The following is a 12856-nucleotide window of genomic DNA, read 5'->3' as shown; positions in this document are numbered from 1 at the left end:
CACTACTACAGCATATCATTCCATAATGTCATATTAGAGAATGTTGTGGTTTAACAATGAACATTGTGGTTTAACAATGAACAGTGTGTTTCTTTAATAAATACTTCAAAATAGCTTCCTTTAAGCTTACTCAAAGAAATATCACTTTTTCACCTTATTTAGTCAAGGCTCTTCTGGCTATTTTGGGAACCATGACATAAGTTGAGGAGATGGCTCAGAAGTCAGAAAGTAACTTGCCCTTCATAAATATCTATTATCTGTAAAGCCCCTGTGTAAAGCTCCTGGTGGCACAATGGGTTAAACCCTTGTGCTAGCAGGACTGAAGACCGACAGGTTGGAGGTTCGAATCTGGGCAGAACATGGATGAGCTCCCTCTGTCTGCTCCAGCTCCCCATGTGGGGACATGAAAGAAGCTTCCCACAAGGATGGTAAAACATCAAAACATCTGGGTGTTCCTTGCAGATGGCCAATTATCTCACACCAGAAGCGACTTGCAGTATCTCGTTGCTCCTGACACAAAACAATAAACATCTGTAAAGTGCAATGGTGACTAAATTAGCTTTTTTGCTCTATATGTTATCGAAACCCCAGGACCCCAAAGAGGATGTTGAAACTCATGGTCTTAGGAAAGTCTTGACAGCCGAGTCCATTGTGGCCTTTCACCCAGAAGATGATTTGGGTTAACCTCCACAGATGACATACAAGTTTTACAAGCACTCACACACTCACCAGAGGGAAGCATAAGTGAACCCCATTTCTGTGTCAGGCAGTAGACATAATCCCCTAACAATGGCTTCACCGTCCACATACACAAGAACGAAACCAAACAAATGGTCATGGAAGTTACCCATCACCTTGTCTCTATCTTTCCCTGGGAACCCATTCAGGCACATATTGCAACCCAATGTTTCACCAAGATGATTGTCCTCGCTCAGGCTGGGGAAACTAACATCATTAGCACCCATTAGATCAAACTCTACAACATTCTTTCTATTCCCATACACATGAGAGGCAGAACAAACAACAGCCACAACACATCAAACTGAACAATAATTTATTAAAGTTCACCCCAATCCTGGAGACCAGTCAGAAACATTGACAGAAAATATGTCCCAGCCAAGTGACTTGTGGATCCTAGCTGGCCCCGGGGTGAGCCAATCAGCTTCCAGGGAGGCAAAGCCTTTTGTTTCAAACTACTGTCAAAGTGCTATAAATATTTTTGTATATTTGCATTGAGCATCTGCTTTAGCCAAGTGAATACATTCCTCTTTTCCTTTAGCCTTCAATCTGTCCATGTTTCATTCAATTTTGGAGCTAGAAACACCGGGCTCAAAACCCACAATTTTTGCAGAGTGAATATCACTAAACAAATATATATAGGACTGAATTAGTGCCAGAGGTCAGCCCAGGACTGAAACTGTTTCCAACAAAAAGAGTATTAGTATCTTTGTGGGACAGAGTGATTGTGTGCAGTGTCATAAAATTCCCTATCTATTAACATGAACAGCATGTCCCCTGCTGTACAGATTTCAAAGGACAGGAGAGATAAATGCTTGATAATTATGAACAATGGGTTTCTCTCTTTCTTGTGTTATACCTTGTGGCTAACCAGTTTTTTTTAAAGCAGGAATTGTTTTATTGGTTTTACTGTGCATTAAAGGCTCAAAGCACAAAGGCAAATTGAGAACTCCCAGCACCTGAGACTTTTATATACATTTTTGCCTTATCCCATACAAGACGTAATGTGGAGTTCCCTTTTCATAGAATCATACAGTTGGAAGAGACCACAAGGGGCATCCTGTCCAACTGTGCCACACAGTAACGCATAATCAAATCACTCTAGGCAGATGGCCACCCAGTCTCTGCTTAAAAACTCCAGAGAAGAAGATTATATCATATAACAAGACAGGATATTCCACTGCCAAGCACCTCTTACTTCAGAAAGTTCTTCCTAGATGGAATCACTTTTCCTGAAGTTTGGATCCATTACTTGGTGTCCTAGTCTTTTTTTTAGCTGCTGCATCACACTGTTGATTCATGTTCAGCTTGTGGTCTACCAGCACTCCTAGATCCCTTTTACATGGACTGGTTTCAAGCCAGGTGTCACCCATCCTATATGTGCATTTCATTTTTATTGCCAAAGTGTAGTACATTTCTTACGGTTGAAACTTTTTTTTTAAGTTTTGGCCCAGGTCTATAATTTGTGAAGGCCATTTTGGATTCTGATCATGTCTTTCTCTGTTCTGTTAACATTTCGCCATGGCCTATATGCAATTGCCCAACCATTTCTTTGTCTTTCCTTTTGCTATTGATATAATAATAATTAAAAACCTCTTTTATTTGTTTTTATCAGGTCATTTACCAGGTCCTCACACTTGATAAGGAGCCTCCGGTGGCACAATGGGTTAAAACTTTTTGATGTCAGGACTGAAGACTGACAGGTCACAAGTTCAAATCCAGGGACAGCATGGATGAGTTTCCTTTGTCAGCTCCTGCTCCCCATACGGGGACCTGAGAGAAGCCTCCCACAAAAATGATATAACATCAAAACATTTGGGCATCCCCTGGCCAATGTCCTTGCAGATGGCCAATTCTCTCACACCAGAAGTGACTTCTCAAGTCACTCTGGACACACACAACCAAATTGTTGATTAACATCAGACCTAAAATAACCAATCCCCTTGTTTCCTCTTCTATCTTCTAGAACATGAAATTGTCTGCAAGGCAAGTGAAAAATTTGTTGGACCTGATATTCTTGGCAAAGTTTGTCTTTCAATAAATATTAGCAGAGTTAAAACCTCCCATCAATATTATTGTATATCTCTCCTTTCTGAATATATATAGTCATCTGTTTTAGGAAGACACCATCCAGGTCTTCAGTCTGACTTGGAGGTTTGTAGAAGATACCAACAATGGCATCCCTGTTGTTTCTTTCTCTCTTAATTTTTCCCAGATACTCTCAACCTGGCTTTCAGGATGTATGTAATGATCCTCCTCACAGGTGTAAATTCCTTGATATATAGTGTTACTTCTCCTTCTTTCATGTTTGGTCTAATTTTCAGAAATAGGTTATACCACCCTTCCAGAGGTGGCCCTAGGTAATTTTTAATGGTAAGCAAAAAGTATTCCCACCACCACCAACCAATCACTGATATATATTTTCTGTTCATTGTGGGAGTTCTGTGTGCCATATTTGGTTCATTTCTATCATTGGAGGAGTTCAGAATGCTCTTTGATTTTAGGTGAACTATGCATCCCAGTAACTACAACTCGCATATGTCAAGGTCTATTTTCCCCCAAGAGCACCTCAAGAGCGCCCCTGGGCAAAATCAACTATACTGCAAAGGCTTACTTTGCAAAATGGTTGAGCCGCCCCTGCACCCCCCCCCTTACTATATTGCAATCATAGACTCATCCAACCAGGTTTCAGTGATATTATTTATATATTTGCTTTGTTGTATTAAGAGCGGGGAAAAGCAGCCAGAGCTTATTCTTTCAAAGTGAGGGCAGTGTAGGAACTCTCATAGGTGTACACTGGTAGATGGGCTTTGTATTAAGAGTTCAGGTTCATCTTATTTATTATCCATTCTTTCTGTGTTCATTTTGTTACGTCACTGAAGACCATGGACCATAGGTATTTATTTACATTTTCCCCCTTCTTTTTCTCCCCAATGTTTCCTTAACACAAGTTTCACAACCATGAGTCCCTTATATGAATGAATTCTTCAGTGTGTGGCAATTTTAAAAAAATTAGATTTATTACCCAATTTATTTTGTAGCCTAGCATGAGGATTTTTGATACATCACTTGAATAGCTGAAAATCTCATTGCTGCCATTCTAAGGGAGACAGATGAAAATGTCTACATCCAATAAATAAAAAAAATAAATAAATCTAGGATACTAGCAGGACAAAGGAAAGGTCAATGGTTGACACATCTTTGGATCAGTCCCAACCAAAATTCTAAGCAACTCTTTCTTTCGCACAATGTTCTTAGATAATTTCCTGGTTTACAGATGTGAGTCAGCTCAAATACCCAGGCTATAAATATTCAAGGTTGGTGCTCTTCAGTTAGGTTTTTGCACCTAGGCTCAGCGCATTTGGTACAATGGTTTTCTCCATCAGCAGTCTGCTCTTCCTGATCCTTCCCTATTGCCTCTGGAATGCAGAGGCCCGAAGATATAATTCTGTCATTTCAGTGAAAAATGGAGGCTCTTGGGGTAAATGGGGAAAACCTCAGTTTTGCTCCAAAGGTTATGCTAGAGGCTTTTCAGTAAAGGTAAGTTCTTTTTTCTTTTCAGACACTGTGTGGAAAACCTCAAATAATTTAGAGTACAATCCTAGCCAACATAGCAGTTAATCAAGCATAATGGGTGTTAATGGTCTCACTGGGTTGAGAAAGTTTGATCTAATAACATAGGTCCTAGAGCAGTGTTAAAGTTCAATATGTCTGTGAAAGAGAGGGTGCTCCTGCTAACAAAATTGTGGTGGGGTAAGTAATGGCTCGCCATGCAGTCATGCTGGCCACATGACCTTGGAGATGTCTACGGATAACGCAGTTCTTTGGCTTAGAAATGGAGATGAGCACCAACCCCAGAGTCGGACACAACTAGAGAATGTCAGGGGAAAACCTTTACCTTTACCTAAGACAGACACAATGAAGCATTGCTTATTTTTGGGATGTCACTGCACACAGACATCCTAAATATTCAAAATTCTATCAGATCTTGGAAGCTGATCAGAGTCAGCTATGCTTAGTACTTGGATAGTAAATTGCTAATGAAAACCAGGTGATGTAGGCTATATTTCAGAGAAAACCACTTCCGAGTATCCCTTGCCTCAAAGCCCATTTGAAATAAATGAGCTTTCATGTCAACAGGTTGTATGTTGTATTGTAATGCAGTGGTTTACTTATTTCGTATCAAAAGCATTGCATAAATTAGTATAAAACTGATAAAAATAGAAGGTGTGCAGGCAGCTAAATATCTTTTGACCAAAAACGGGCAACAGCAATGGCATTGTCTGTAGCCTCCAACAATTCCTCCTTTGTACTTGAGGCAGGGCACAGTGGACAAGCATATAGATGCGGAGTTGTCTGTTTTGCTCTGCAGTCACACAAAGTTTGGGGTTCGTTTAGGTAGTGCCATTTTGCCAGGTTGTCTTTTGATCTGCCCACTCTGCTTCTGAGTCTATTCAGTGGCAAAAATGCCAGACTAAAATGGTGAGGTTTGAATCTACATTAGGTACTTTAACATTAGTAGACATCTTAGGGCCCGGAAGTTTTCTGGTCTAGAGTGGGATGTCCTATGTATGTATAGAATGGAAGAGACTTTGTGGGGCATCCAGTCCAACCCCCTGCCAAGAAGCAGGAAAATTGCCTTCAAAGCAACTCCAACAGATGTCCATCCAGCCTCTGTTTCAAATCCTCCAAAGAAGGAGCCTTTAACCACACTCCGGAGCAGAGAGTTCAACTGCTGAACAGTTCTCATGGTTAGGAAGTTCTTCTTCATGTTAAGGTGGAATCTCCTTTCCTGTAGTTTGAAGCCATTGTCCAGTGTTCTAGTATCCAGGGCAACAGAAAACAAGCTTGCTCCCTTCTACCTATGACTTCCCCTCACATATTTATACATGGCTATAATGTCTCCTCTCAGCCTTCTCTTCTGCAGGCTAAACATGACCAGCTCTTTAAGCTGCTCCTCATAGGGCTTGTCCTCCAGACCCTTGATCATCTTAGTCGCCCTCCTCTGTACACTTTCCAGCTTGTCAACATCTTCCTTCAATTACGGTGCCCAGAATTAGACACAGTATTCCTATCTATCTATCTATCTATCTATCTATCTATCTATCTAATTAGCAGGGCCCACTGCCAGGCTACTTTAGTGCGACAACTCTATATTCCAGTATTTGCTGCCCCATCCGACATTGATCATTGATTGGGAGACTTGAAGCTTGCTACGGTAGGGCTTTTTCCACCCTCCTAATCCCATTTTGAACCAGTCACTCTCTCCTTCAGACAAAACTACTTATCAGGGCTATGTTGAGGATTTTCACTCTTTGAAAAGCCTTGAAGTGCACTGTAACTCCATCATGCAGGTCCTCGATCTCTCCTTTTGGTGTCTGCACCCAGACTCTTGAACTCCTGCCCTAGAGAAACCAGTGTGGCCCCATCCCTGGCTTGCTTTTTCTAGGCAGGTGAAGACATTCTTCTGCCACTAGGCATTCATGAACTTATGAGGGGTGGGCTTCTGAGAAATGCTATGGCTGGGATTTTTGAGGAAGTGTTGAATTTTAATGCATTTCAATAATTTAATGGTTAATGACATAATTGTTTTAATTTGCATTGCTTTATATTTATTGTTAGCCATCGTGGGTCCATATATTGGGAGAAAGATGGGATACAAATAAAATAAATAAATAGTAAATATGTTCTAGAAGCATTCTCTCCTGATGTTTCACCTGCATCTGTGGCAAGCATCCTCAGAGGTTGTGAGGTTTACCTCACAACCTCTGAGGATGCATGCCACAGATGCAGGCAAAACATCAGGAGAGAATGCTTCTAGAACATGGCCATACAGCCCAAAAAACCTACAATAACCCAGTGCTTCTGGCCATGAAAACCTACAGTAAATAAATAAAACCAATTTGGTCAATTTGTTGCTTTCTGACCTTGGGTTACCTTTGTGATTTGTGTCAGTTTCTTTCAAATTGCCTCCTACACCTACCACTCAATTTTTGGGACTATTCTTCATTTTTAAACTACTATCCTTTCTGAAATGTACTTTAATGCATTGTGGTGCCAAATCAGCACAGAATCAAGACCTTTACCCTGTGATACCCATTGTCCAATTGCTACCTCCCACAATGAATCTGATGCCAGCTTTTGATGGTCAAAACCTATCAATAGCCTCTGATCATGGCACAGTAGCAGAATTTACCTGGTGTGATGAGGCCTGAGTACTTCTGTGCTGGCATTGGAAGGATTCTTAGATTAGGAAGAGGAATTTTGCAGCTCTCCCTCTTTCTCCTACTCCCTCTCCAACCTAAAAAGTTCATTGAAAAAATAATTTCAAAAAAATTAAATGTTAAAAATTAAGAAATTGAACAGAGCAGAGTTACCTTCCCAACAAGAATTCTGATAGAGAGCAGCAAATTGGTGTGGTTGTGCCATCATTCAGGCATGCTGTAAGAAAGGTGACCATCCCTGTTTGTCCCTGGGATCAGTGGCTGTGTGAATTGTAGTACAGGATGTTCCTTTTGACCACCTCTATGCTGTGCCATATCCATAGCAATGGCACTCTAAATCAGTGGTTCCCAACCTTTTTTTTTTGACCAGGGACCACTTTGACCAGGGACCACTCTACAATATTAGTACCAAAAGGGTAACGAATTGGTTTTTGGTCAACTTTAGATTCAGTTTGGTTATTTGGGTGCTGATTCAGAAAATTGCACTGGATAGACCACATCAGTTCTAGTTTCTGATACAGAACACATGCCATCCAGTAGTTGTCATCTGCTTGCCCACAGAAGATCATATTTAATAAGCCTTGAAGAGACAGGGCCTTCTAGGTGGTGGCCCCTCAGCTGTGGAACTCCCTCTTCAGGGAGATTAGTTCAGCCCCCTCCCTCCTCTTAAGTTGTTTAGGAAACAACTTAAGTCTTGGTTACTCAAGCAGGCATTTGGAGAATTAAAGAATTTTGAGAATATGGAAGTAGCCAAAGACACCCGGGATTGATGCAGTCTCCAAATGTTTTATGTTAGTTTTGTGATTATTGTTATAGTTTACAGTTTTAATGGTTTTAACTTATTGTTATGTTATTGATTTTATATATGATATTTTGTACATGTGAGGCATTGAATTTTGCCATTGATCATGTTGTGAACCACTTTGAGTCCTTCCAAGGGTGAGAAAAGCGGTATATAAATGCAATAAATAAATAAGTAACTGAGGGTTTCGTGAGACCAGTCACTCTCATTGCAACAGTGTAGTAATGGTGAGGCCACAGACTATATTTTAGTTTTTGCTGACCACTGGTGGCCACGGACAACAGGTTGGGAACCACTGCTCTAAATGGAAATGGTGAACCTGTGTTAATAAATTGCATTTCTTCATCTGTAATGGAGTCTCAGATTTGGCAACAATTTCTACATTTCTCTAACTGACACTGTATCCTCTCCTCGTGGACAGATTTCCACTGTTGTAATCCTGGATTTATCCACAGTTTTACATTCGTCTTGTTATTTTTTTCTGTCACCAGGTTGAAGCCGATCAAGGTTTATGGGATGACACAGGCTTGAATGGAATTCGCCTGTATTGTAGTAATAGAGAAGTAATACAGTCTACAACTGGACCGTGAGTATTCAGTTTGTTTGCTTATGCTTCACTTTCTCTTTGGTGTTATCATTTGGAAGGGGATGCTTGGATAGCCAAGGCTACAATCTTTTATCTCATATCCTCTAACTTTTTACACATGAAAACAAGGATAAACAAACAGCATCAAAATGTACTCAGTGTTGAGAAAGTTATTAATGAAGAAGAAAACAGGTACTCTTCCATTATCCAGGCAGAGGCCACTAGGGGCATTAGAGAGAGAAGGATAGTCCGTTTTATGGGGAAGGAGGGTGGGTTACATTAGGAAAATCATTTCCCATTTTCCTGTTATTCCCCCCACACATGTCCCTGTGCCGTCGCGCTTGGGGGCTATTTTTCTTAATGAAAGAGGGATGGACGTGGCATCTTTTCCCCAAGGGATTGCTTCTTGCCCTCCTATAGGAAACTGGAACTCTCAAAAACCCAAAACACTGTAAATAACTCAAAAAAAGTTTTATTGATCACAAAGAGTTATTTCTCTAAAGCAATGAGCTGGAAAATTCAGAGGGGTGAAGGAAAATATACGTTACAGTCTCAATTAGTCCTGGGTCCAAGGTGTTAGAAGCTGAGAAGCCTCACCAAGTTTCCTCTTTCCGCAATGGTTGTGAATGCCGGAGCAAACCACAACCCCAGTTCAGATGGCCTATGTTTTGAAGACTCAGGATCTTCCTTTGGTGCCAAAAGAACCGGATTGAAGGCACTTGAGACTTCCAACGTCGTTCAGGTTGGTCTGAACATGAAGCACAAGTCTCAAGGGTAAAAAACCTCAGAACTGGTGCTAAGAGGTAACTTAAATCAGGGTCTTTTAGAGTCAAGTCTCTTATTCACGTCCATATGGTAGGAACTCTGATGGCAGAATGAAAAGAAAGGAAGCATTCCCCTCCTGCAGGAAGAGGTGGAGCCAAACAGTACTGATTGACACCTATAAGTAATCAATCCATGCAACTATACATAAGCAGGGTAAAAGGGGCAGGATTAAGCAGTTTAAATCTTGCAACTAACAGTTCTATGTGTAGGTGGCGCCACTCACGCCGTCACAGTCCCTGTTATGGAAATAACCCTAATCTATTATATGGGAAGGGGGAGGGGAGGAAGAATAACCATCAAAAATTAAGGAAATGTTTTTCTTCCTTCAACTCTCCCCCATAAAATGAATTATCCTTCCCTCTCTAGTGCCCCCTAGTAGCCTCCATCCAGATAATGAAACAGTACCAGAAAACATAAGCTAAGAAAATGTATAAGTAATGCCTATCTGGCATGCATGAAAAGCTGGAAAACTGTGGTACATGTCATGTATCACTGTATGTTTACCATCAGAGAGCAAGAAAGTTCTTTCAGGTACTTCTACACAGCCACATAATCCAGATCAGAATGTGGATTAAGGAAATGCAGTTCCATTCTGCAGTGTCTCATATGCAATCTGAGAAACTGAGGAAAAGATCCAGCGGTCCACAAAATTCCCTTTATGCCAAATTGATCCAACAAAGCAATATTTTTTCCTTACCCTGTTGGGAGAAATATGCTGCAGTAGCCTATCAGACTAGAATCAGCGATGCAACTCATCTTCCAACTGAAAAATATAAATGGGGGTGGGGGGTGGTGGTGATGGTGGTATTTGTTTACCTTCATGTGAGTGCCATATTCAATTCCTTCCTTCAAATTTCCAGTGGTGGTTCTGTTCACATGGGAGCTGCACATATTGCTCCTGAATTCTTGCTCTGCCACATCCATACACTAATCTGCTGCAGCACATTTATTGCAGATTACAGACTTCATTCTGACTTTTAAAATGGATGGATGCACATTACAGTGCACATTAGGCGTTATCCTGCCACCCCACATCATTCTGGATTTTACAGCATATGTAGATAGTACCTGATCTAGTAAATTGACTGGCATCTTGTGGCTTTTGTATCAGGCAGCAAAATGTCTAGGGTTGGTCCTGCTTTGTGCCCAGAGGGAAAGGGCAAAAGAAGAAGTAGTGGAAAAAAGATAAAACTAATTGACCCAAGGAACCCATTTGCTCTTCCACCAGTGAAATCACGAGACAACACAAAATTTTGGATTAAATATGAGCAACTTTTAGTATACGTTACCAATTAATCTTGTGTGATCTGCCAATTAATTTGAAGGCATGAACATAAACTTGAACTTGTCCATGAACTTGAACTTACACTTCAATTTGTTGTGTAATAGAAAGAAACAGTGGCCATCATAGATCAACTCATCCTCAAACAATGGGCGAGAAACCACGGTCCCAGAATGCAATCCAAATGTTGCATTGGGTAAACTGGTGGAGAACTGAGCCCCCATCCCCTATTTCCTGTGGTGCACACTAATGTGTACCTATTTCTATTTCGCATAGTGAAGTCTATTTAGAACTCACTCACCCAATTTGCCATGTATTAAGCAGTGTAGGATAGGTGAAAATTTCCCCTAGAATGTAAGGGGGGAGGAGGGAATTTGTACCTGGCCCTTGCAAAGTTTAGTGTTGTGGAGATGGGTGGGTGGGTCAGTGTCGACAAAGGAATGAGCAGGGTGGACAGAGTGCTTCTGGTGTCCCCACCCACAACAAGTCCCAGCCAGGATTCTTTAGTCTTCTCTCTCACTGTAAGGGAGCAAAGTGCTTTCCCACCATCATGCTGAGGTTGGGAAAGGAATTCAGACTTGAAATTGACCCTCCTTTGTGGAAAAGTGATGCTCAAGTAAAAGATACAATTAAAACTGACCCATGATACAAAGCTAAGACTATTTATTTCTTTTTTTTTAGAAGCAAAATACTTTCAGATTTAAAGCATAAATAATTTAAATAAGATGAAAACATTTTGATCTGGATCTATGACAGGGTTGGGAAACATAAAGCCCTCCAAATATTGTTGGAATATGCTTCTAGCTCTATAAGTAAGAGCAAGCATAATCACTTCATTTCACTATGCTCTGTTAGACATTTTAAGTAAGATTTATGTCTTAATGTTCAAGCCAGTTAGATATTCTCTATGTATGTATTTGAATCATAGAATCAGTGATAAGCTTTGATCAATACTTACTGCATAACACTTAATGTCATCACCAAAAACCTTGTTTTTTGTCTCAAACTTAGATCAAAAGTTGAGGGCCTTGAATGGCCCTGAATTTCACAGACCAACAGACCTCAGTCCTGAAGCAGTTTAATATTCCTTCCAACTGTTAGGACTTTATCACCAAACTGTTTAAGAATTTATCACCAACACCTCCAATTTGGATTGGATTGGAACACTGTATGCTCAACAATCTCGCTAACATAATTTGTTTTCTTTGGCAGGAAGGGAAAATGGACAAAAGTTAAAATTTGCCCCAAAGGCAATCTGGTCTCTTTCTCTCTGAGAGTGGAAAGCAACCAAAAGGAAGGTGATGATACGGCAGCCAACAATATCCAGTTCACGTGCCAGGATGGAAGTGTAATCGCTAGACACGTAACAAAACGGGGTCATTTTGGTCATTGGAGCCATCGCTGCCGTTCTGCTTCCATCTGTGGAATCCAGACCAAGGTGGAGGCTCCCCAAATGAAGGGTGATGACACAGCCCTTAATGACGTGAAGTTCTTCTGCTGCAGATGAACCAGAATTGAGTTGAAGGCACACATTAGATACCATGAAGTGGGTATCTGTGTTGATGTGAATTGCTTTTCTCCACATGGTGGGGATGAAAGGAAATAAAAATAATACAGAAATATCCATGGGTGAATAATCTTATATGATTGACATTTCACTGAATCACATTCTATGTTCCGATAATCTTGCTTTACCCATTATTATCTGGAACCCAAACAAATGTGCCTGTTTTGATCTGATTTACTTTACACAGGTTGGTGAGAAAGGGAATAAAAACATTAAAGAAAAGTCATAGAGATCAAATTGCAGGAGTGGATTAACTGAAAAGGAAGCATTTTCCTGATTCATTTTTTTGGGGATGTCTACACTGACCACTATAAGACTATCAGCCTCATAGTATTGAAACACCACACAGGACTGATTTTGTTAACCGGGACAAGACAACCTTACCGACATCTTGCCCTGGGTTAAGATAAATCTTCCTTTCCCCTTCTGTTGGCAACTGAGGTAATCCATGTACAGACTCCATGTTCTGGATTTCCAAGTTTAAATCTCTGCTTGACAATGGAAATGCACTGGGGAACCTTAGGTAGTACTTACTCGTTCACTCTCAGAGAAAACAATAGCAAACCCCCTTTAAACGTTATTTCCATTTAAAATAGTAGTATCAAGTATGCATATGATGTGAGTCTTAGTAGGGTTCTATGCTGACAGGAAAAGCGGGCTTGATTTATTTATTTATTTAGGGCTTTTATATCCTGTCCTTTCTCAACCTCCGCAGAGGGACTCAGGACAGCTAACAAAGTGGCACCCCATGGCGCCCACATCAAAACATGAATATACAATTAACAACAATATAATAACAACAACAATATAAAACAGTATAAACAGTATAAAA

At 40.6% G+C, this 12856-nt stretch overlaps 1 protein-coding gene across 1 annotated transcript; it reads left to right on the top strand.

Moving 5' to 3' along the window:
- The first annotated feature begins 4078 nt into the window (after window positions 1-4078).
- LOC132770067 (vitelline membrane outer layer protein 1-like) lies at window positions 4079-12079 on the top strand. Its single transcript, XM_060766951.2, has 3 exons — window positions 4079-4278; window positions 8256-8350; window positions 11670-12079. Exons 1-3 carry the CDS (start codon window positions 4108-4110, stop codon window positions 11962-11964), a joined length of 561 nt encoding a protein of 186 aa, XP_060622934.2. The 5' UTR covers window positions 4079-4107; the 3' UTR covers window positions 11965-12079.
- The last annotated feature ends 777 nt before the right edge of the window (window positions 12080-12856 follow it).

Source organism: Anolis sagrei, chromosome 3 (assembly GCF_037176765.1).
Source record: "Anolis sagrei isolate rAnoSag1 chromosome 3, rAnoSag1.mat, whole genome shotgun sequence".
Taxonomy (NCBI): domain Eukaryota; kingdom Metazoa; phylum Chordata; class Lepidosauria; order Squamata; family Dactyloidae; genus Anolis; species Anolis sagrei.
This window is presented reverse-complemented; position numbering and strand designations above follow the sequence as displayed.

Bases quoted from the DNA above. Each gene is read 5' to 3' on its own strand.
- LOC132770067 (XM_060766951.2), top strand. From the start codon at position 4,108: ATGGTTTTCTCCATCAGCAGTCTGCTCTTCCTGATCCTTCCCTATTGC. The intron at 4,279-8,255 runs GTAAGTTCTTTT...TTCTGTCACCAG, and splicing joins CTAGAGGCTTTTCAGTAAAG to GTTGAAGCCGATCAAGGTTT. The intron at 8,351-11,669 runs GTGAGTATTCAG...TTTCTTTGGCAG, and splicing joins ATACAGTCTACAACTGGACC to GAAGGGAAAATGGACAAAAG.